At 45.7% G+C, this 23,957-nt stretch overlaps 2 protein-coding genes across 7 annotated transcripts in view; one reads left to right on the top strand and one right to left on the bottom strand.

Annotated features, from left to right (window-relative positions):
• The window catches only part of CFAP221 (cilia and flagella associated protein 221), a 30,686-nt gene extending 19,557 nt beyond the window's left edge, over positions 1 to 11,129 (bottom strand). Inside the window, exons 1-6 of one of the 2 annotated variants that reach the window (XM_081921679.1) lie at positions 10,951 to 11,129; positions 6,529 to 6,716; positions 5,511 to 5,611; positions 4,159 to 4,245; positions 3,944 to 4,039; positions 1,750 to 1,850 (exon numbers count right to left, since the gene is read on the bottom strand). In XM_081921679.1, coding sequence (XP_081777805.1) covers positions 1,750 to 1,850; positions 3,944 to 4,039; positions 4,159 to 4,245; positions 5,511 to 5,611; positions 6,529 to 6,670 — 527 coding nt within the window. In that variant the 5' untranslated portion in view covers positions 6,671 to 6,716; positions 10,951 to 11,129. Of the gene's footprint in view, positions 1 to 1,749; positions 1,851 to 3,943; positions 4,040 to 4,158; positions 4,246 to 5,510; positions 5,612 to 6,528; positions 6,717 to 10,909 lie in introns of both variants that reach the window. The other variant, XM_081921680.1, reaches the window with a different exon arrangement.
• Positions 11,130 to 11,302: 173 nt separating this feature from the next.
• SCTR (secretin receptor) overlaps positions 11,303 to 23,957 on the top strand; it is a 33,784-nt gene continuing 21,129 nt past the window's right edge. For 4 of the 5 annotated variants that reach the window (XM_081921959.1, XM_081921962.1, XM_081921961.1 and 1 more), the window contains exon 1: positions 14,187 to 15,496. In XM_081921959.1, the coding sequence (XP_081778085.1) occupies positions 15,452 to 15,496 (45 nt within the window). In that variant the 5' untranslated portion in view covers positions 14,187 to 15,451. Of the gene's footprint in view, positions 11,383 to 14,186; positions 15,497 to 23,957 lie in introns of those variants that run through there. The other variant, XM_081921960.1, reaches the window with a different exon arrangement.

The following is a 23,957-nucleotide window of genomic DNA, read 5'->3' on the forward strand; positions in this document are numbered from 1 at the left end:
ATTAATAAGGAATGTAGTTTATATGTAGTATTGCCTTGAAACTTTTTCTTTTTTTTTTAAGTTTGGATGAAGAAGGAGATTTCCTGCTTGATAGGTTTTTAACATTTCCAATTTGGGTAGTAATTGTGGCCTTCCTAAGAAGGAAAGGCAAGGGTGGACAGGGTGAGATGTATGTATGTGAAAAATGGAATTGATCATGGGACTCAGGAGAGAATTTTTTAAAGAATAAACTTACTTTCACTTAACGAACAGGATTTGTAAGAATATATATATATATATAGAGAGAGAGAGAGAGAGAGAGTGTTAAAAGCAAAATGGTTACAATGAGGCCTGTGCGTAGATGCTACACACACACTATACCTTTAAAGCACATTCAAAGCGCTTCCTCTCCCTCACTTGAATGCATTCAGGAGAATGTTTCTGGGTCCACAACCAGGGACTTTCATGCATCGGGAAGTCATAGCTCAAGGGTTTAGCATCATAGAATTGCAGAGCTGGATGACCCAAGGTTCATCTAATCCATGGGTAGGCAAACTAAGGCCCGGGGGCCAGATCCGACCCAATTGCCTTCTAAATCCGGCCCGCGGACGGTCTGGGAATCAGCATATTTCTACATGAGTAGAATGTGTGCTTTTATTTAAAATGCACCTCTGGGTTATTTGTGGGGCATAGGAATTTGTTCATTTTTTCCCTTCAAAATATAGTCTTGCCCCTCACAAGTTCTGAGGGATAGTGGACCGGCCCCCTGCTAAAAAGTTTGCTGACCCCTGATCTAATCCAAACCCCAGCAATGTAGGAATCTCAAATAAAACATCTATGACTGATGGTCGTCTTTCCTCTGCTTTAAAACCCACAATGAAGGAGAGTCCACGGCCTCCCGAGGGAGACTGTTCCAACTGTCCAACAGCTTTCACTGCCAGAAAGTTCTTCCTGATGTTTAGTCAGAACCTCCTTTCTTGTAACTTAAAGCCATTGGTTTGAGTCCTTCCCTCTGGAGGAGGAGAAAACAAGCTTGCTCTACCTTCCATGTGACAGCCCTTGAGATGTTTGAAGATGGCTATCTCATCTCCTCTCAGTTTCCTCTTTTCCAGGCTAAACATCCTCAACTCCCTCAACTGCTCCTCACAAGTCTTGGTTTCCAGACCCTTGATCATTTTGATCGCTCTTCTCTATACACGTTCCAGCTTGTCAATATAGAGCATCTGTTTTGCATACAGGAGGTCCTATGTTAAATCTCTGGCATCTCCACGTATGACTGGGAAAGACTCCCTTCTGGAACCCTGGAGAGTCTGTGTTAATTTATGTAAACAATACTGAAACAGGTGGGTCAATGGTCTGATTAGTTATAAGTCAGCTTCATTTGTTCCTATAATACATCATCTCTGTACTATAACTCTGCAGTAAGAGCACAGTGCTAATGAAAAGCATTTATACAACCAAGGCTACCATAGTGGCAGAATACTGCTGGAATATAAACACTGTCTCTCAGAAATCTCATCAGCCTTAGAGAAATACAGCATTACAGTCGCAGATAATCTTTCAGAATAATCAAATATATTTTCAATGCCTGCCCACTGAAAGCACACTGCTATGGTAAAACCAGATGCAATTGTATTTCCTGATTGAGTTAATATCATATGAAAAGGTACTCTGTTTCGTTCGGCCCTCTCCCCAACCCGTCACATTAAGCTAATTATTTTAGCAACACATGAGAAACAGTTTAATTAAAAAAAAATCATAACAGCTTACCATTGTCCTAGAGAAACATCAGATAAATTAATGAAGGATGGAAATTCTACAATGTTCATCACAGGATAGGCATGTAGAGGAACCAGCAACGTGTCATCTCCCTGGAGGGAAAACCAAGAAGGAAATTACATAGACTGTTACAAGAGATAAATATTAATTGACATGCACTGGGGTGGTTGCTAACTGGCTCCTCTTGTACTACTGAGTTACAAGAACCAAGGTTACGTGGACTGCAGGAATTTTGTGAAAAATGACTGGCTTTCAATAGAGAATAATGGAGAGGCCTCCCCTATCATTATAGGAACATACACAATGTAGAGGAAAGATCTTCAGTCTGATTTTATACATGTTTACCAAGATGCAAGACTTACTTATTATCAGAACAATTGTTTATTATTTATAAAAAATGCCAAATATATATTAGGCACTGTGCAGCAACAGACAAGAGAGGTCTCTGACTACAGGGTCACTTTGTGTGTGTGTGTGTGTGTATGTGTGTGTGTGTGTGCGCGCGCAGGATTACGGCCTTATTCCATTCTCAGATATGAGAACATGGAAACAGATTTAGACAGCCATATGGCCAAATCAGTGTGCTTTCTGCCTAAATCAGGGGTGGGAACTTTTTTTAGCCCCAAACCAGAGAAATCATCATTATCATCAAACCTTTTATTGGCCTCACATACAAACATCCAAAGCAAATCAATACAGAATTACCACTTCCCCAGTGGCACAAAACATTTGCTAAAAGAAAGGAAGCAGAGCAGTCTAAACCAGAGAAATGGATGTGGCTTTTAAAATTGTACAGTGGGCTACATTCCAGCCACACATGCCAGTGGTTTTTATAAACAACTTTGCAGTTTGAAAGCATGCCAGTACAAGTAGATAAATAGATACCGCTGCAACGGGAAGGTAAACGGTGTTTCCGTGTGTTCTGGCACTCGTCATGGTCCTCTAAGCACCAGTAGTTTAGTTATGCTGGCCACATGACCTGGAAAACTGTCTATGGACAAATACCTGCTCCCTCGACCTGAAGCAAGATGAGCACCCCACCCAAAGTCAACTTTGACTGGACTTAACCGTACAGGGGTCCTTTTTGCCTTATGCAGAGATATATCCCTCCATCCAATGGTGATAAATGACATTTTTTTGCCTTTAAAGGCATTTTCCTAGTCCTCTAGGGGATGAGGAAAAATGGAAAAACATAGCTTTCCTGAAAATGTTCAGCATTCTAAGAAGCTTCATTTTTATTTTTCTGCAGCACTGAGTTGAATTTCCCATGCAAATTTCACAAGTGTACTTCCTATAAGGAGACTGTAATCCATTCCAACAAAAATTTGCTGCATTCGAGTGAAAAAATGACCAGTTTTGAGGATTTAAAAAAACCTGGAACCATTGTTCTTCTGAACACTTCTATTTTGTATTTCAAACCAAACCAGACACTCCTAGTATTTCCTCATTAGGTTCACATTAGACCTCTGTTTGCTCCTCCCTCCCCCTCCCCCCAAATTCAGTGTGTTATCTCTTCACTGAGGGTAGAACAAAATACCGTATTTTTTGCCCCATAGGACGCACTTTTTCCCCTCCAAAAATGAAGGGGAAATGTGTGTGCGTCCTATGGGGCGAATGCAGGCTTTTGCTGAAGCCTGGAGAGCGAGAGGCATCGGTGAGCACCAACCCCTCTCGCTCTCCAGGCTTCAGGAAGCTATCCGCAAGCCTTGCAAGCCCGGCGGGAGTTCCCGCGGGCTCACAAGGCTTGCGGGCAGCAGCCTGCAGCCCCGGCGAGTGTCTGCAAGCCTTGCGCGCCCGACAGGAGGTCCCGCCGAGCGCGCAAGGCTTGGGGCGGCAGCCTGCAGCCCAAAGCACGTGGAGCCCTCCAGAGGGTGCCCCATGCTTCGGGCAGGTGTGCGCAAGGCCTGGGGCGGCAGCTGCGGCTGGGGGGGGGGATAATTTTTTTTATTCATTCCCCCCCCAAAAAAGGTGCGTCCTATGGGCCGGTGCACCCTATAGGACAAAAAATATGGTATGAAAGGGATGAATAATACAGACTGACAATGGCGTGTATAAAATTGAGTATTATTAATCTGTAAGATCAATCCATTATTTTTATATATCATGGAGTACAACAACATTTATTTCACTCATACAAAGTGAAGAGGAGCACATATACATTCCCCCTCCCCTTGTGGTGTCTTACCTGAGAATGGATTCTAAGGCAGTCATAATAGTATCGCCATTCATCAGCACAGAAATCAACCGTAATTGTGAAGGACAAGCCAGGGACAAGCCGTTGCTGTAAAACAGAGAACGGTAATTTCCCAAGAAGTGCCCAGCTGCCATTTATATTGCAATTTGAAAATGGAAAGTGGAGAATTAAATGCAAATGATGAGAAGGTTACTACTGACACTTACTATTTTGCTGTATTTGATCTGAAAGTACTTTGTCTCCGGTGGAATAACATGGAAATTTATAACTTCGCTTGAAATATTCAGAAGTTTCTGCAGAACAAAATAAGCAGGGTTTTTTCTGCCTTTCATTTTAAGAACAAACATCTATGTTTTAAAATCTTAAGTGACAGTCTAACTGTAATGAATTCGAAGTGCTATCTAGTGAGCTTTGGAAAATAGCTCCTTGACCAATCATTTCCTTCAGTATTGTTCTTACGGGTTTTCTCCCCCTTTGTGTTTGCAAATGAAATAGAAAAGATATTCAGAAAGTGATCAAATGACAGTGGCCGCATTTCTATATTATGCTTACACTATGGTTTAGAGACACATTCATGAGCAGGAAGGAGCTACATAAAGTTTAGAGCTGGCACACCACTTGCTGCCCTGGTCCAAGGAGAAGCTCTGGCAGCATTTTCACTTCCCCTGAATCTTGCCTTGTGTCTAAGGATGGGGGAGAAATCTATTTTTAAATGGATTTACACATAGATTTTTGTGCTTCTGACCAATCAAGTTCGATTCATCATGAATCACCTCTTGCATCAAATGCTGGCTTACGTCCCAGCCACTTTTACACTATCATATATATTTTTAGGTATACATAAAAAATAGACATATTTATTAATTTAAAAGTGTCAAGCCCCATCCTGTACTATATTTCTGCAATGTAATTGTACATGGACATTAATACACATGTATTTTACACAGTTAAAAACGCATTGTTATATGCATGCGCTAGTTAATTTAGTAAACGTGGGAGTGTATGCATATAATATTACATGTATAATAATGTGTTTAATAATACATAAAATATGCAAGAATTGTTTGAAGCTTCAGAGGAACCAGTGTGGAGAATTCACTTCCTGTCAAAATTAAGGAGCAAGACGGGAATTAGAAAAAAATAAATCTGTGTGGATAGGCTTGACATAGAGATTCTTCCCTAGCTATGTTGTCTAACCCAAGGAATTGTAGTTTACTGCCAGCTGCAACTAGTTTAAACAAGCCAGCTTAATAAACCATGATTTTGAATCTGACAATGGCTTGCTCTAAACCATGGTCCCTTCTATGGATGGCATGACAATTCGAGATCCAGTGAAACAAAAAGCAGATGCTACCAAAGTCCTTTTCCCAACTGCACAGGAGGGGGAGGGGGGAGGCTAAGAATGTCCAAGTCCAAGATGCTCTGTGGCTCCGTCCTGCTCATGCACATCTTGAGACTAAACCATGGTTTAGCGTGATGAGCATAGGTGGCCAGTGGGCAATTCCAGGTGTAATTATTTCATTTCAGCCCGCTACCTGACAACACCATTATTACTTACCAGTACTTGCTGGTGATGTTGTTCCATTATATACCCTCCAAAGTGCATGATGGCAGGTTTAGCCTGTATGACATCATTTCTTAGAAGCTTTCTAAATATCTCTGAAAAGAGAAGAAAAAAAGAATGAAAGAAATCAGAAGCAATAATTGGCATACTGAGTCAGATCAGCTGGATCAGAGCTCAATTAAAATTAGCGGTGACTAATGCGTTCCATTTGTTTTAATGAGGCTTAGCTGTGATTAGCTTAGGTAGATCGGTGCCACAGTCTAATCAGTCTACCTTCTTTGTCGAAAAAGCTATCAGGGACCCGCTCCCAACCTGCCCATTGCTATCAGCCTCACCACACTAACCCAGATGTTGTCTTTTTGTAAGTCTCCTCGCTTCCTGCCTGGGCTAAGTGGGCAAAGGATTTAGCAGCCATTTTGCCTGCATAGCAGCAGTGTATCTCTGGATTGCTTGGCCAACCAGTCAACTTCATTAGGAGCAAGACTGAAGGTCTTGTTGAGCATTCAGGGAGATTAGATAACATTGGTTTATTTAATAAGCGTTTCCTCTTATTTGTTCGCAAGGAAATGGTATTGTATCAAAGCAAGTATTACCCCGCCCCCCCTCCACTATCCAATGCATTGCCCCATTTCTTAGCTTCTTCCAATAAGTCTAAACTTTTAGAAGATAGTTTTTTTGTGTAAGACCTCCCAATCAACTATAACAGCACAACCTGGATTTCTTGGTAATGAACCCTGCACCCCACCAGTGGCGTAGCGTGGGTTGTCAGCACCCGGGGCAAGGCAAGTAATTTGCACCCCCTAACCCGTGGATTTGCGCCCCCTAACCTGTGGATTTGCGCCCCCTAACCCTAACCCCCAGATGTTGCGCCCGGTGTGGCTGGCCCCCCCTGCACCCCCACGCTACGCCACTGCACCCCACCAAAAACAGTTAACATTTGGAAGCACCCAAAGGCCTTCAAAAACCTATAAATCAAGAAGTCCCGCCTGCATAAGAATATACAATCACCTACTGGATTCCACAAGGCGATTGGGGACATCAGTTGCTTCCTTAGTATCATCCACCAGGCTGTCCAAAAGAAGAGACTGCAGTTTCTCAGGGGTTTCTTTGGTGTTGCTGAAGTCTTCGGAACAGGCTGATTTCACCACTTCCATCTTCTTGTGGTTAATACAACTTCCCAGGCATCAAAATGATCATTCCCTGTAATCAAATGCAAAAATATAGTAGTAGTACATATGAAAATCCTACATGCACAAACACACTTGTTGCACAAATTCCTAGTCGAAAGTTCAATTCCTGCTGCCATGGATGACACTGTTACACAGCTTGCTGAGCATTTCCAAGGAATCCGCCCCCCTTAAAATCAACAAATGCTTTATAAATAGGATATTAGATTCATTCATAATGGCCATAACAACATGCAAATAACTCCACTAATTATACAAACCTACCTGCCCATGTATATCTATGTAATTATTTTATGGCAGGAGAAAAACCCAACAATTTTTAATGACACTTCCTTGTTTAGTTGCCTGAAGGTGATTCTCACATGGCATACACAACAAGCAGAGGGCTTTTTACAAATCTGTTCTATAATCCTTCCTCCCCCAAACTCACTCATCTGGGAACAGGGTAGACACTGAAGGATATGTCTCAGTTCCCTCAGCAACAGGTTTGTAGAACAAAGTTTAGTGGGGGGCGGGGGAAGGCTTAAACCTTAATAGGAGGCTGAAATCTAGACCCTGTCAGATTACTACATCTCTACTCAGAGATCTGCAATGGCTACTGGCTTGTTACCAGGCCAAATTCAAGGTGCTGCTATTAGTAAAAAAATCCCTTAACAACCTGGAGCCAGTTTACTTGGAGGACTGCCTCACCAGTGCTATTGTCCGAAAATGAGAGAGGGATGGTGGTGCTGGAACTCACCATGAACCCACATTTTCTCAGAACGGCAATAGCACCCACCTGAGAAGTGCCAGAACTGTGTTCTGGCAAGTTTTGGCTGGAAAAAAGCCCTGGCCCCCCTCCCTGTATGTGCCTGCTTCAATCTATGGAACTGGCATTTTTACAAGTGCCATATGACATGGCAATAGGCACCTTTGCTGTTATTAATTCCTACTAAATACATTTCTGTTTAGGGATGCCTACCCAGAAATGTAAACTTGATGTTTATTTAAATATGTAATTATGGGAGGAATTCAACGTAGCACTAACCAGACTGCTGTCAACGCAAGCATTTCTGCTTGACTGATGGAACAAACGGTCCTCTCTTTCCCTGCTGTGCTGTTATTGGGGTTCTCCCAACCTCCTCCCCCCCCCCAGCCAACTTGGGGTGCACAGGGGAAGGAAAGCGAGGAAAGCCCTACTGAGTCAACAAAGTCCTTGTGCAGGCTTCTGCTAGCAGGACTTGTTAGCTGAATCCAGCCCCTTGTTTTAGAATGCATATTTTTTTAAAACCTGCTGATTTCTTCCTATACATACATAATACATAAAATGTTGAGCTGCCATTGTGCAGCTCCCATTGGAGTACTGGTAGCACCTCACCACAATCCTGGATTTGCATGAAGTCAGGAAAGGGGATGGGGGGGGGGGAGAGAAGGCAGTTTACCAAATTAACAGACCTAATAAGAAGTCACTCAAAAGAAAGATTAATGAGAGAATGGGATGTCTTTATAAATTGCATGGAAAAAGAAGGCTTCCAGAGCATCACTTGGCTTAGCGTAGACTAAACCCTACTGGCAATCAGAATGTTTCTCCAAGACTTACCATCTAAATACAGTTATCTGTAAAAAAAAAATTTGATTTACTAAGTACGTTCATGGATAGCGGGAAGTCTTGATTCGAATTAAGGAGTCAAGCCAAAGCTGTGTAAAGAAGGCTTGTACTCCCTATGTAGAAGTTAATTTGAAAATATTTGTTTTTTGAAGTTAGTTATCTATTTTTTGTTTTTATTCTTTTTCTGTTTCTTTTCATTTTATTTATGTATAATGGATGTATCTATGAGTATTTGCCATTTCTCAGCAAACAATCTGACACATCAGACACATAACTTAAGGCTTCATCACAGAAATCCAGACAGTAATGTTAATTATAATTGCCAAACTTCATTAACTTTAAGAACCTCATAATGGCTCAAATGCTTTAGAGTAAGTCAACAATCCATAATTCTGTCACATAAAAGGATCACAATTCAGATATACTCTTATGCTTAAGAAACAGGTCCTGACCAAACAAATGTAATGTACAGAAAGTTTATTTCCATCCATCTCAGAATGTTCCAGGAAACGAACATGAGCTGCTCTCAAGGTCCATCTGATTATTTTTTTAGAGTATGATAAATTAATCTCCTAGGGCAATCTTTTAAAAATATCTTAATTTTTCCAACTTCCTCTTCATTTGTTAGACATTAATATGTGGAGTTATAGTAACGGCATTTGAATTCCCTGCTTTAAATAACTTTAGAATGAGTTGTTTACTTAATGAAGACAATTACAAAAGGCAGCAGCAGCAGCTAAGAGGAACTGCAGGTCCAGTTGAAGTAAGCAGAGTTATCTAAATGTAAATAGAGCCTGGGGCTTGCCACAGAAAATTAAATAATAAACCGTCTGTTGGGTTCACAAAACATCTGCTGGGCATCTGTCGCAGCCAACCCCTTCATGACATCGCAAAACCAGGTGAAGCCTTGGAACAGAAAGGGAGAGAAGAGGAGCAAATCTTTTGGGTGGAACTACATGTTAAACTGAGGACTTTTTTTCCAGCCGAAACTTGTCAGAACTCAGTTCCGGCACCTCTCAGGTGGGCGCCATTGCCATTATAAGAGAACAAGGGAGACATTCATGGTGAGTTCTGGCTCCTCTTTTCCTAGAAAAATAGCACTGGTTATACTTGACATAAAGTGGACACTGAAACAGCATCCCACTTTCAAATTGGCCCGCCCCGCCCCACAATGCTTACCCCATATCTTGATGATACTGTCACACATTCCCGAGCCGAACTACATAAATGATGGCTGCAGCTAGAAGGGGAATGAGGTCAGCAATACTACCCAAACTGAGGGAGAGAGGAGATGAACTGCTGCTTTTGGTACCAACCCTGTGCTATGTGCTTCTTGCACAACACAGCTTCCTCACCTATCTATTCTAAAATAGGTTGTATGTACCATATTGGAACATACTGTTTATGGTGGGAAATAAATAGAGAACAATGTACCTTAAAAAATAAAGTGTGGGAGAACTTGTGTCTAGGACTCAGAAGACCTGGGTTCAAATTCCCAACCAGCCATGAAGGTCTCTGGATGAGTTTGGGCCAGACACTCCAGCTCAGCTCAACCTCCCTTTGTATAGTGGGATCTCAAGAGAACATGGACTCTTAAAAAAATATAAGGATGGGACAAACTTCCACAGGTATTTCTAGAAGAGTGATAGCCAATCATTTGGGCAAGGACACTATGCAGTATTACAACTCCAATCCACACTACTACAGTGCATATAAAATTCTCCTTGTATCCAGAGGCAGGTGTATCTTTAGCTAGTAGCAGGGCAGCACTGAAGAGAAAGGAACAATGGCAGGCCATTATCTAAGGCCACAAGACCTCTTTCTCAAGCACCCTTGTTGAAGTGCACCACCAACACCCCTGGCCTCTTATGGCACCCATGCCACAGGTTGGTCACCTGTACTCGACAATCTGCTGCCTGAAGCAGTAGACATGTATGGCCCTCAAACTAACATTTGCGCCATGTTGGCAACCCCTGGGTGTTGTCTGCAGTTGCTCATGTAGAAACTCACTACAAGCCGAGTTAGTGGTTAAGGAGGCCGATGAGGCCTGAGCTTGCATAGAGAAGCAACCCAATTCTCCAGGAGCTAAAAAAGGACCACATGCCAAATATTTAGTCTATAATGCAGTGGGATACCAAGGGTGGCACTCAGGGGGTGTCAGGGTGGCATAAATGACTATCAGGCTGTGGGAAACTGGTGTCATCGGTGGGTCAAATCCCTCAGTTATGTTGAATTAAACTAAAAAGTTTTAATTGGATTCTGAAGAAACACGCAATTAATTGTTCCTGTTCATAATTTTATGATGCGGCTTATGCAAACCGTTATTTTGAATAATGCCTTTTAAGAGGACACTAGGAATGAGTTTGTGGAACTAAAAGGGGTGGGAAGCAGCCTGAAAAAAGTTTGGGAAGCATTGCATTGCACCCTGGAATAGACAACACTGGGACAGATGGGGAAAGAGTTGCAATGATAATAATAACAACAACAATAACAATAACAACAAACCCACACCCTCGTCCGCTGCCTCACGCAGGGGAGTCTCTGCTCTGACAATGAATCCCCGGGCAAGCAACAGCCTGCTTCGCTTGCAACCTGCTGGGCCCCCAGTGTAAACCTACCAGCCCTTCCCTGGCTCTTCTGGGCTCAAGGAGGGACCTACCGTGCGCGCGGGTCACTCCACGCAGCCCAGGGCCAGCCGGGGGAGCCGGGTAGGTAGTGGGGGGCTGCGCGGGGAAGGGGCATGGGGAAGGCGAGGGGAGCAAAAAGAAGGCGGCGGCACCCGCCCTTCCCTCCGCACGGAGCTTGTCCCTCCACCTCCGTTGCTAAGCCGGTCGCCAAGCCGCCGTTCCGAGGCACTCAGCACGCTGCGGACCGTGCCATTCTCGGCCGGGGGGGAAGCGAGGAAGGGAAGCCCGCCAGGCAGCAGGAGGCTTTTCTGTCTTCCCCACTGGTTTATGCTTCAAGCTGTGGCTTTAGGTTCCTTAAAAGCAAAGCAAAACAAAACAAAAAACAAAAAACCTCCTGCTAGCTACCTCGGAAAGGGTTTTCAAGACAGAGGGGGCTATACCATTAGTTTGAGCAGGTTAGTGAAGTGAGTTTGGAAAGGAGGATGGGAAAGACATGGGTTTCTCCTCCGGCGCTTGTACTGTACTTTTGGAAGCTGCTTTTAACGAAAGGGCTGGTGTCGTGCGTTGCTTTAATTATTGGTATGGTTTCAATAGATTAATTCTTTCCATGGCTAATTGCTTTTAATGGTTTTTTTGGTATGTTTTTAGCAGTACACTTATTGTTATCTGTAAATTGCCTTCCAGCATGTTAGTGGCTTTATTTACCGGGCTTAATTTGAACTGACTAGCAGCCGCTCTCTGGGGTTTGGGGCAGAAGTCTTTTCCCTGTCCGACCTGGAGGTGCTGGGGATTGAACCTGCGTCTTTCTGCTTGCAAAACAGATGCTGTCCCAATGGGCTGTGGCCCTTCTTCCGTCAGAGGTGAAAGGCCAGGTCCATGCTGAGCTGCAGCAGTTAATTCATTCCTTTTATTCCAGGGTTGCCTCTGCGATTCAAAACCAATTCCAGAATCTAACTCTTGGACAGTACGGAACTAGATAGATCAATGGTCTGACTTGGCATATGGTAGCTTTTGATGCTTCCAGGCATATCAGCCGCCAGCATCTGCACACCTAGGATTAGAAGGCAAAACAGGGGTTTCCAGGGTTGGTCAGATTATATTCCCCCCAACCCCTATTTTAGGCATTAATTATTGCAAGTATTGTAGCTCCAGGGACCCTGGAAGCTTGTCAGAGCTTCTCTGATTATCGGTAAGAATTGTAGGGATTTTTCCATGTAATACAGCTTGCCCATCAATCCCGATTTCCGTTTGCAACCTTTCCCTGAGATATAAGAGGTTGTTCAGTTGATGAAGGGCCCAGCTGGCCCCAGAATCCTTTGCAACATGCAGCAGATCCACATCAGATCCTCAGGGTCTGACTGATGTAAAAAGCATTCATTGAAGGCATAAGGTTTGCAAAACCACTGCACTAGAAGAAAACAAACAAGCACCTTTAAAAGTTATGTGCAACAGTCCCCCACCTTGCTTCTACATGCAACTGTGATATAATAAGCAGTTCCTTAGCTGCATGTTATATCAATGCCGGATTTACATATAAGGTAAACAAATTATAGCATAGGGCCCCACTCTCTTGGGGTGGGCAAAAAAATTTACAGGGGGGGAAAAACCTGGATGTACATTTCCAAAATTTAAGATAAAAAACAAATAGAATAAAACCTACATACAGCAACAGTGTTTTGTGTGGTGTAGGCTCCTATGATGTAAGTAATCAACACAAAAAACAGCGACAATTTGTTGTTGACAAAGGACAGCTGGACATATAAAGGGCTCCATTACCCTCAGTAGCTCAGGGCCTCATCAAACCTAAATGCGGCCCTGTGTTATATGCATGACCTGGAAGTTCAAAACAAGCAAGAGGAAGGCGCCTTGCTCCCTGTAGTATCTGACGATGACCTTACAACCTGAAGGTGGAACTGCTGCCTCATATGCCACCTTATAACAGAAACACTTCTATTATGATGCATCCTTGCCTTTGCCAAGGGGACGTGGCTGGTACTTAATAGCCAGTCATAGCAATCCCAAGCAAACAAAAGTCTCATTTTTTTTTTAGTAGACTACCTGTCTAATTCAAAAATGAAACACAAATGAGAAAGTTAAGAAAAAGGGCAATGAAAGGTAACAGGAAAGGAACTGTGTTGCAGCAGGACATTGTAATGGTGAAGATACAAGCAGGCAAAGCAGGTTAAAATTCTGCCAATGGAGACGGAATCTGTTGTCCTGTTCCTTCTCTCAAATACCTGATCTCTGGAATTTTCCAAAGGGCTTCATGGCTTGGGGTCAGGAGGAGAGAATGGTCTTGTATTCAAGTCTGGCTTAAGTGTGCTTCCTATTTAGGCACCTGGTTGGCCACTGTGAGAAGAGGAGGCTGGACTAGATAGGCCATTGGCCCAGTCCAGGGGGCTCTTGTTAGATTCTTTTGTTAAATGCAGGGCAAACATTGCAGAAAGGTGAAGCGTCATCAACCACATCACTAGCTGTCTAATGAACCATTCCTCTGCACCAGATAGAGCAAAGGTACTTCGCCAATACTGTATGGATGTGAATCTTTGATGCACCAGTTGTGTTGTGCAAGGCAGAAGAATTGCCACAAACTAGGCCTTTAAAAAGTTGGAGGGACAACAGGGATTTTACAGGGCTAGCTCTTCCATTGGGCAGAACTGGGCAGCTGGCTCATATGCTAAGGCATGCAGAGTGGACAGAGTGTTGTGTGAGCCAGACAGCTTGCCCTGTGCCTTCTAAGCTAGTCTGCTGCCCTGAGGTGCAGTAAAGAATGCTGTCCTGTTTAAATTAGTCCAACGGGTTAGCTTTTCAATGTGGAATCGGTGTGATGGAAATCGCCATCTTGTCCTTTGTGTTACACATCAAAATGTTTTGGGCTGCCAGACAGGGAAATTGATGGACCACAGTAGTTCTGTGGTTTACTAATGTCATTCTGGGTTCTTCAGAATATCTGAGGGAGCAAATCATCTCAGTACCTACAGATGCTGATAATATTAGCCCAAAGTATATTTAATATGGTCTTGTAGCATTATAAGAAAAATAATGCTTCTAATTTAATTCTACATTAGCCTTTCCTTTTTTTTCTTTTGCATTTGTTGTATTGCTGCACAGTGATTAACATTTTGTGGCAGATCAAATATCAGAAATGCAGGCAGGTAAAACATTCTAGAGTGCAATATCCCCTTCCTGGACATAGCTAGCCTTTTTTAAATGGGCTACTTGGGCAGCAATCCTGCTTGCAATTAAAAAAAGGATATGGCATATATAGTGGTATCTCGGGCTAAGTACTTAATTCATTCCGGAGGTCCGTTCTTAACCTGAAACTGTTCTTAACCTGAAGCACCACTTTAGCTAATGGGGCCTCCTGCTGCTGCCGCGCTGCTGGAGCACGATTTATGTTCTCATCCTGAAGCAAAGTTCTTAACCCGAGGTACTATTTCTGGGTTAGCGGAGTCTGTAACCTGAAGCATATGTAACCTGAAGCGTATATAACCCGAGGTACCACTGTACTAAATATAATCAGTGCAAGCCAGCAGTAAGACATGACAAGAACGGGGACTCAGGTCTGTAGTCAAATTTCACACATTTGATAATAAGCATGTGTGTTCAAGAGGTGGAGGCATGAAATGCATCTGTATGTGTTTGTTTTTGGTCGAGGGCTCTGAAATGATTTTACCAGGTTATAACTCTGTCCTCCCCCCAAAAGTCAATAATACAAGGATGCAGTTTTGTGCACCATTACTTAGTTGTGTAAGCCTTGAATAAATGTGATTAGGCATGGGCTGCACCTGTGGCAGCTGTTGCTCTACTTTTTACACTAGATCAATATAGTTGTCGCCATATGTAGCTTCCAGTGAGTACTTGCATCCCTACCCACGTGTGTGTGAACAATGAATCATATTCCATATACCCACCCACTGAAGCTTGCTCCTACTAAAGCTCCGCAGGAGTGGAGCTTCATTTCCATTGAAGTTAGTCTCTCTCCATCAGTTTTCCTTTGTGCTCTCCGGTCTTCATTCCAGGCAGACATTAGCAGAGCCGTTTGGTCAGCTTGAATCCCATTGTGCAAAGCTCTCCCCCCACCCCATCCCACTAGAGTTTTTTTTCTGTGTGCTCACCTGCTTCCTTCCAGTCTCCAGTATATTAAATTCTCTCTCCCCCGCCCCCCTGGCTCCTGTGACATCTGTGCCAGAACTTTTCTTGCTGCCCTTACCGTGGGAACGTAAAAGATTGACCTTTCCTTGCTCAAGTGCAGCGATAACAATGAGTAATGAAAGGGGGCACGGGTGACAAAGATATCTGGGACATGGACTGCCGAGTTGCCTGCAGTGCAAGGTGTGTGTCAAACATCCTGCTTCAAAGAAGCACCAAGAGCCCTCCTGGGACTCAGTAACAGAAGCAACAGCAGTGGTGAAAGATGAGGCGAGCTCAGGAACCCAAGGAAACAGACTGAGAGAACCTGCTGAGGATTGCCCATTGAAATGACTTCTGATCCTGCACCTGGGAGATGAAAGAGATAGACAACAGCCGAACATGTGGACCATCGTAATAATAATCCTTTCCTCTTCGACACTAACTGTAAGTAACCAAAGAGCCTTGTATTATTGTTTTGCTGCAAACGCACACAAGAGTCCATCCACTGAAAAGGGAAAGGGGGAGAAATTTGTGAGAGCCTGGTTGATGCACTAAGGCTATGATCCTATATATATATATATACATACGATTCTGCGAGAGTAAGCCCTACTGAACACCAAGGCATTTTTCTTATTGAATAAACAAAGCACTGTGGGATAAAGCTGGGAAAAATCTGAGCTTCATTCCCCAAGGAGAGGACATGAAACTCCCTAAAAACTTGTATGTCCCATACAAAACATTCTGATGCATCAGCAAAGCAGTGAGAGGATAGGAAAAGTGTGCTTTAGAAGATAGATTAGAGTTTAGTTATTTTAGGGGAGCATATTCACACTGGCAGCTTCAATTTAGGAATGCATGAGATTTTCCTTCCCTAAAGGTGTGCTCAGTGGAAAAGTAAACTTTTCAGACCACGTAGCACAGTCTTGTCCTCAAATAGTTTCTGTGTGCTATGAGGATTCGAATGTTTAAGTGCTGTGCATATGCAGAGGGTATTAGCTGAATGGATAGTCTCCCGATTTGTTCAGTCTATAAACGTAAGTTTTATGACAGCTGCTTTCTTTATCTTCATAAACCATATTGAGACAGCTGCTGGTTAAAAGCATATTTGCTTATGTTTTATATAATCATTATTGATTGTAACTGATATACTAAATTATATGAGAAATAAATAGCTTTGTTGACATACACCTGTTCAAAATTTTATTTCTTGCTTGCTTGTTTCCATAATGCAATGTTGCTTAGTTGGGGCTAGAGGAATAAATGTCATGTGGAGACGAGCAAAACATTAAAAAAAAACCAAAACAAAATTTAAAATATTTAGAGTTTGTAATTAAACATTTTTTTAATCGATCCATTTCAAATATTTAAAAAATGAGGTATCCAATATTATTTAAGGATTGGGTAAAATTATTGCTCAAAGTACAACAGTGTATCAGACTATTAGTTTGGAAACAAGGGTATTATTTGACCTGTATAACCAGATTTTCATATTCACACACAAATTTCTGCCTTAAGTTGCTTACCTTAAAACCATAGCTAGACCTGTTGTCACAAGAGGAAGCAATGACTCCCACAGGTTGCCTTTGACTTTTGTGATTATAACGTCTTCCATTTGTTTAAAATATGATGTAAAAAGAAGTAGCTACTTGGCACCGATTTCCTGAGATACAAAACAACCTATGCAGAGCCTACATCTCTCCCCCCCCCCCATCTGCAAAATTATGGGAAATTGGCACATGACTCATCATGGATTAGCCATGCTGCTTGGGATAAAAGGTGCACTGAATGAGTGATTCCACTCAAATCTCTCCTCTGGTGTGCACACACCATGGCCACATACATCCTAGAGGTCTAACAATTCAGTGCTCAAAATGCTTCACATATATTACCTCAGCAGTTCTTACTGCTGCAGATACAGGGAGGGGGGCTGATATTAAGGATACATTAATCCTCCCATTTAGAGTGCTCTTGCTGCATTTCCAGTGTTGGGTTTCTAATCTGTGTTCATAGAATGCTGAGCGAAATCCATATCCATCCTGTACTTTGTTATACAACTTTGATGTGCTGTTTCACATCACACAAGTAGCTGTGAACACATTTGCATGGAGTAAAGACACGAGAAAGCCCCCTGGTGTGTACACAGACAGAAACGAATCTGACACAATTGAAGCCAAGCTGCTATGCACAGCTGGGCGGTAATGTGAACACATCCTAAAAGACAGTGGCTTCCCTGAGGGAATTCATTTGATTTGAAGCAGGACTTTTTGACATACGTCTTACGGGCTTCTCCACTACAGAACATCAGCTATGCCTCACTCTCTATAACTTTTTTTTTTTAAAAAAAATTATTTGTTTTACAGTGGTACCTCAGGTTACATATGCTTCACAGGTTACAGACTCCGCTAACCCAGAAATAGTGCTTCAGGTTAAGAACTTTGCTTCAGGATGAGAACAGAAATTGTGCTCCAGCGCAGCAGCAGCGGGAGGCCCCATTAGCTAAAGTGGTGCTTCAGGTTAAGAACAGTTTCAGGTTAAGTACAGACCTCCGGAACGAATTAAGTGCTTAACCCAAGGTACCACTGTAATTGAAAATACTTCAGTAAAATATAAAGTGATACAGAAAAAAGGAAAAGTGAGGGGGAGAAAAAGAACAACAAAAATATATCTAAAAGTGATACACCCCCCCATTCATAGGTTGCGAATGATATCATATCGCCAACTCATTGATTAAAGGGTATCGTATCTTTACTTTTCTGGTTCTTCAATATCAATCTCTTGTCCACCATTAGGGCACGCAGGATCCATTTTTGTTGTCCTGTTGTTAATTTCCATACAGTAGGTAAATACTGTAGTTCAATAGAACATTCGCCACTGAAAGATTTAACTTTTTCTGTACAGTCATAGCTACACAGTCCAGCACTTTCTCCCAAAACTTAGTAACTATAGAACACTGTACAAACATATGTTTCAGGAAAGCATTGTCCTTGCCACATTTCGAACACTGAACTTTCGTAGTTTACCCTTTTTCACACAACCATAAAGGAATCCTGGCTGCCTGCAGGAGAGCTGTCCCCTTACCTTTTTCAGTCATGTTGCTTGAGCTACTTTTTAAAGCGCCCCCTTGTTATTTAGAATGGCAGACTCAAGCTGAATAACATCCGAACCCATTACACTGGAATAATAGAACTGTAGAGTTGGAAGGGACCATAAGGGTCATCTAGTGCAATCCCCTGCAATGCAGGAATATTTTGCCCAACACGGGGCTCAAAGCCATGATCCTGAGATTAAGAATCTCATGCTCCACCGACTGAGCTATCCTAGCTGACCCAAATACGCATATTGTCACGGCCACCCAGGACTGGTCCCAGCTCACAAGAGACCTCACTCCGTTGCAGCTTATTTACAGGAAAAGTTTATTAAAGATTTCTGCTTCTCATACAGTTCAGCATTGTGGCCGTACGTCTGCCACGTTAGACCGCTGAAGTCCCCTCTGACTCCTCCCCTCTTCCGCACCAACTTAATAGCCTGGCTCTAGACCACCTCTTCCTCTCCTTTCTTTTCCGCAGGGTCTTCCTGCCCCCCTGGGTTCCCTCTCTCCGTGACTCGCCTGAGGCTGAATCCTCTGCCGCCTCTTCCCCCCTCTTTCTGGCTTTAGGGCCGGGCTCCTCCCCTGAGCTCTCTCCACTTCCGCGCGCCTCTACGTTTGAACTTGGCGCGCGTACGTTGCTGCTGACCTTTCTTTCGACCGCTACACCACCCCCTGCTCTGCTCTCCACCCTTTCCGGCTGAACACCCTGCTCCAACCCCCTCTCTCTGTTCTCTCCTAATCCTGCTCCCTCCGAGAGACTGACAACTCCACCCCCTTTACTCCGTTCCGGCTGAGACGTCTCTTGCTTCCTCTGTCTTCCACTGGGCTCCTCTCCGCTTCTCCCTTCTCCTCCCCTTTGCTTGATTAAGGTAACCCCCTTTTGAGAATCCTCTGACTCGCTGCTCAGACTCGTGGATTCCCTCAGAATTCCATCATCTTCTTCCTCATCCTTCTGCCCCTCCTCCCACTCGCTCTCCGTCTCCTCTGTCATCTCCTCCTCTCTCCCAGAAACCCTGACATCCATCCCCCCCTCGAAGCCCCCCCTTCCCCCCTCCCGCTCGCCGGGGACCGGTTGTGGAAACTGCGGCTCTTCGGGGGTAGGCTCAGGATACAGGTCGTCTACGTCAATGTTCTCTGCTGGCAGTTCTGTGTAAGTGTATTCGAAGTCGGGTTCTTCCCCCAAATGCTTCTCAGTCTCTGCTTCCATCGCTACTTCCTCCGGTGCTGCCCGCCAAGGACCTATCAGCCACCTCTTACGCCATTCCTCCTCTGGCTGCTCCTCCCACCAATAAGGGGTTTCCGTGTCCACCCCCGAGCACGATCCCCTGGGCGGGCTTGATTCTGGTGTTCTTTCCTCGGGGGAAGAGAAACCCCTGAACGTGCTATCTGACAATGTGGGTGTGAAAAGCCAGTCATCAAAGTACTCAGCTGGCATGGGTCTATGTGGGAAAAGTGCATGGAACTCTTCTTTCAAAAGGGGTTCGTCTAACTCGTAGCCTGGCACCCAACTATTAGCAGCGGCTGGTGTGCCCTCCCTGGCGAGAAAATATTCAACTCCCTCCTCCCCCCATCTCGAGTCCAGTATCTCTGTGACCTCGTTAAGAGGTCCTGGTCTTGGCGATTCCCCCCTCTCAGGCGCCCTCCTACGTGGCTCTGGGGGTGCTCCTGACTCTTGAAACCTGTGTGGGGTTTTGTAGGGAGTGAGCACCGACCTATGAAAGACCGGGTGCACCCTGGAACCTTCCGGAAGGGCTAGACGAAAAGCCACCGGATTGATCTTAGCCTCAACTTGATATGGCCCTAGCTGCCTGTGTCCTAACTTCTTCTTGGCCAATGACCTGGCCGGCATCGCGTGGGCTGCTAACCACACCCAGTCCCCAACCTGGATGTCCTCTCCCGCCCTCCTGTGCTTATCGGCCTGCACCTTATACGCCTGTTTTGCCAGCTCCAAATGTCTCCGCAGCTCCTCGTGCACCTCTTGCAACTCCGCTGCAAACTGGTCGGCATCTTGAGGCCCCCCCCCTCCTGGTGCCGCAAATCTCGGGAAGGTTCTGGGATGACGGCCATTGTTCGCGAAGAAAGGCGTCACCCCGGTGGAAGCGTGTTTCGTGTTGTTGTAGGCGAATTCAGCCATCGGCAGATAGTCCACCCACGCCGCAGGTCGCTGGTTGGCGTAGCACCGCAGGTACTGCTGCATGATCGCGTTGACCCTCTCCGCTTGACCGTTGGTTTGTGGATGCCTCGCCGATGTCAGGTTGATTTTGACGTGCAAGATGCCCAGAAGCTTTCGCCAGAAAGTGGAAACAAACTGGCGCCCCCTGTCGGACAAGACGGACTGCGGAAGTCCATGCACTCTGAAGACGTGATCGATGAAGAGCTTTGCGGTCTGTTCTGCCGTCGCCACCTTGGCACAAGGGATGAAGTGCGCCATCTTGGTGAACAAGTCCACCACCACTAACACCGCCGTCTTACCTCTGGAGCTGGGCAGGTCTGTAACAAAGTCCAACGCTACCCTCTCCCATGGTTGCTGCGGTGTCTCCAGCGGTTCTAGCAATCCCGCCTGCTTCTGGTGCACTGGTTTGGACCTCTGGCAGATATCACACCTGGCGACGTAGTCCGCCACCTCTCCTCTCATCTGGGGCCACCAAAAGTCTCTAGCCACCAACTCCATCGTCTTCTCTTTGCCGAAATGGCCTGCACTAGGGGCGTCATGCAACTGTTGCAGAACCTTGGCTCGAAGATCGTCGGTGGGCACGTAAAGGGCACCCTTACGAGTCAAAAGTCCATCTTGTAATTGAAACTCATCGTTGTGTCGCGACCCTCCGCGTAGCTCCTCCATCTTAGACTGTGCAAACTGATCCCTTTGCAACGCGCGTCGCACCGCGTCCAGGTCGACTGCGATGGTAGCGCACGTCCACGCCTGCGGTGCGAAAATGTGCTTTGCTGCGATTGGAGCTGCTTCCTCCAAGTATTGCGGCTTTCGGGACAGCGCGTCTGCAATAACATTGGAGTCTCCTGGGATGTATTCTATTTTGAAGTCGAAGTCCGCAAAGAACTCCGCCCAGCGCATGTGTCGCTGGGTCTGCAACTTAGCCGTCCGCCAATACTCTAAGTTCTTGTGATCCGTGCGGACCTGCACCGTGTGCTTGGCTCCTATTAAGAAGTGTCGCCACGCTTTGAAAGCTGCATGAATGGCCAACAACTCCCTGTCCCATATGGTATAATTGCGCTCCGCCTTGCTGAGCTTCCGGGAGTAGAACGCACCCGGTCGCCAGTTGCCTTGTGAATCCTCTTGCAAAAGAACGGCCCCAACCGCTCTATCTGACGCATCGGTCTCTACCCGCATGGGTCTGCCGGGATTCACGTGGAGCAGCTGCTCTTCGGAGGCGAAAAGACCTTTAAGCGTCCGGAAGGACCGCTCCGCTTGTTCGGTCCAGACGAACTTCTTTTTCTTGGAACTGAGGGTGTCAGTGATCGCCGCCGTCGCGTTCGCAAAACCTTTAATAAACTTGCGGTAAAAATTGGCAAAGCCGATGAACCTCTGGACCTCTTTCCGATTTCGAGGGCTTTTCCAGTCCAACAGCGCTTGAACCTTAGCCCTGTCCATGGCCAGTCCCTCGTCGGACAACTTGTAGCCAAGGAAATCAACCTCTCTGACATCAAACTGGCACTTTTCCAACTTGGCGTACAGCCTGTGTTCCTTCAGCCTCTGCAGGACCTCCCTCACGTCCTTATCGTGATCCTCCGGCGATTCCGAGAAAATCAGGATATCGTCGAGAAAGCAGACACACTTTTTGTAGAGGAGACCTGCTAGCACGTGGTGCATAAATGCTTGAAAAACGTGGCTGCCATTTTGGAGGCCGAAAGGCATGACTCTGTATTCGTATGTGCCCAGAGGGGTGAACATGGCGGTCTTCCACTCATCTCCTTTCCGGATGCGGATGAGATTGTAAGCTCCACGTAGGTCCAGCTTGGTGAAAATCTTGCCCCTCCTGACGGTCGCTAAAAGGTCGTCAATCTTGGGCATGGGGAAAGCTTTGGGCTTAGTCAAGCTGTTGATGAACCTGTAATCCACTATAAGCCTTTTTTGGGGCGTGTCCTTCTTCTTCACAAAGAAAACAGGGCTGCCTCCCGCTGCTTTAGATTCCTGGATGAAACCTCGCTTGAGGTTATGGTCTATGAACTCCCGAAGCTCTTGCATTTCGTCCTCCGACATGGAGTACAGCTTGGCAGCAGGCAATTGCGCCCCTGGCACTAAATCAATCGCGCAGTCGTAAGGTCTATGAGGCGGCAACTTGTCAGCTTCCTTCTCACAGAAAACCTCCAAGAATTCCTGGTACTTGTGAGGCACTGTTTGCACCATACCCAGATGCAATGGCTGCTCAGCTTCTCCTCCCTGATCGGTCTGAAAGCAATGCTGAGCACAATACGATGAACAAAAGTTGATCTGCCTCTGGTACCACGCAACCGCGGGACTGTGCCTCTCCAGCCAACTCATGCCTAACACGATGGGTGTGTCCGATAAGTGGGTGACATTGAAACTAATAAGCTCTCGATGGTTGCCAATCTGCATCATCATGGGAGGGGTTTGCTGCACCACTTGCCCCCCCAGCAACTTCCTGCCGTCCACCGTGACCACGTTCAGAGGCGTCGTTGCAGGCAGGAGCGCCATGTTGTGCTGCTTAACGAACTGCAGTCCCATGAAGTCGGCGTTGCTTCCCGAATCGATCGTTATTGGAACCTCGAGGAGTCTCCCATCAGGCAACTGGAGTGTTGCTGTGAGCAGAACTGCCGGTTTGGGAGGCAAAGGGTCCACGCTCTGCAGTGATGCTGGGGGCTTGTCTACAGATCCGCCTGGCTGAGCCCCAGTAGCTCTGCTTCCAGCCAGGCACTGTCGTTTCCCTGAAGCTGCTCCCCTGGTTGCACCTCTGCTGTTACAGTTGCCAGCGCTGCAGTGTGCTTCTGGAGCCTCTGGGGGCACTCTTTCGCCATATGGTGCGCACTGTCACAGATGTAACACTTCCTGGTTCCTCTAGGAGGCTTCGCTTTGGCTGCACCAGGGACAGGGCTCTGGGATGGCTTCTGAGCCCTAGCACCACCAATCTCCATCGGCTCCTCGCTGTCCTTCCCCATTGGCGAGGGGTGCGCACGGCTGAAGTCCCTGTGCACAAAAGGGAGAGTCCTTGCTTGCGCACGCGCTTGGGGCCCGTCCTCCTCGTGCCACAGACGCCCCTCATGTCGAATTCCAAGAGCTAAAGCCCGTTGCACCACGTCTTCTAGGGTCTGGGGTCTGTCCCCCCTAGCGATCTCATCCTTGATGGGGGGGCTCAATCCCTCCCAAAAAAGATCTCTGACCGGTTTACTGTCCTTTGGCCAATCTAAGGCGGTGAGCAATGCAAAAAATTTAGAGTGGTATTGGCGCACAGTCGCTTTCCCCTGCCTCAGCCCGTGCATTTGACGGCGCGCAATGTCCACATCCACAGAGGATTGAAAACAAGAATCCATCGCTTTGATGAACGCAGTTGAATCGCGACGGGCCGGTCCATCTTCGCGCCACAAATTGCGTAGCCAAGCCCTGGCCTCCCCATGCAGGTGCGAAACAATGAACCCCACTCTCTCCTCCTCATCTTTAAAATCGTGACGGAGTAAGTGCAGTGCATATACAACGTCCGCTCTGAAATTGGGATAGTCTTGCAAGTTGCCATTAAAATGCGGAACTAGGGCACCCCCCCTCCGTCCAAGCGCAATGCCCTCCGCTCTGGATCCTGGGGCCCCCGCCTTGTCCGCGCGCTCCCACCTTGCCTGCAAATCCTGGCA

Source organism: Podarcis melisellensis, assembly GCF_964234715.1.
Source record: "Podarcis melisellensis genome assembly, chromosome: 1".
In the NCBI taxonomy this organism is placed as follows: Eukaryota; Metazoa; Chordata; class Lepidosauria; order Squamata; family Lacertidae; genus Podarcis; species Podarcis melisellensis.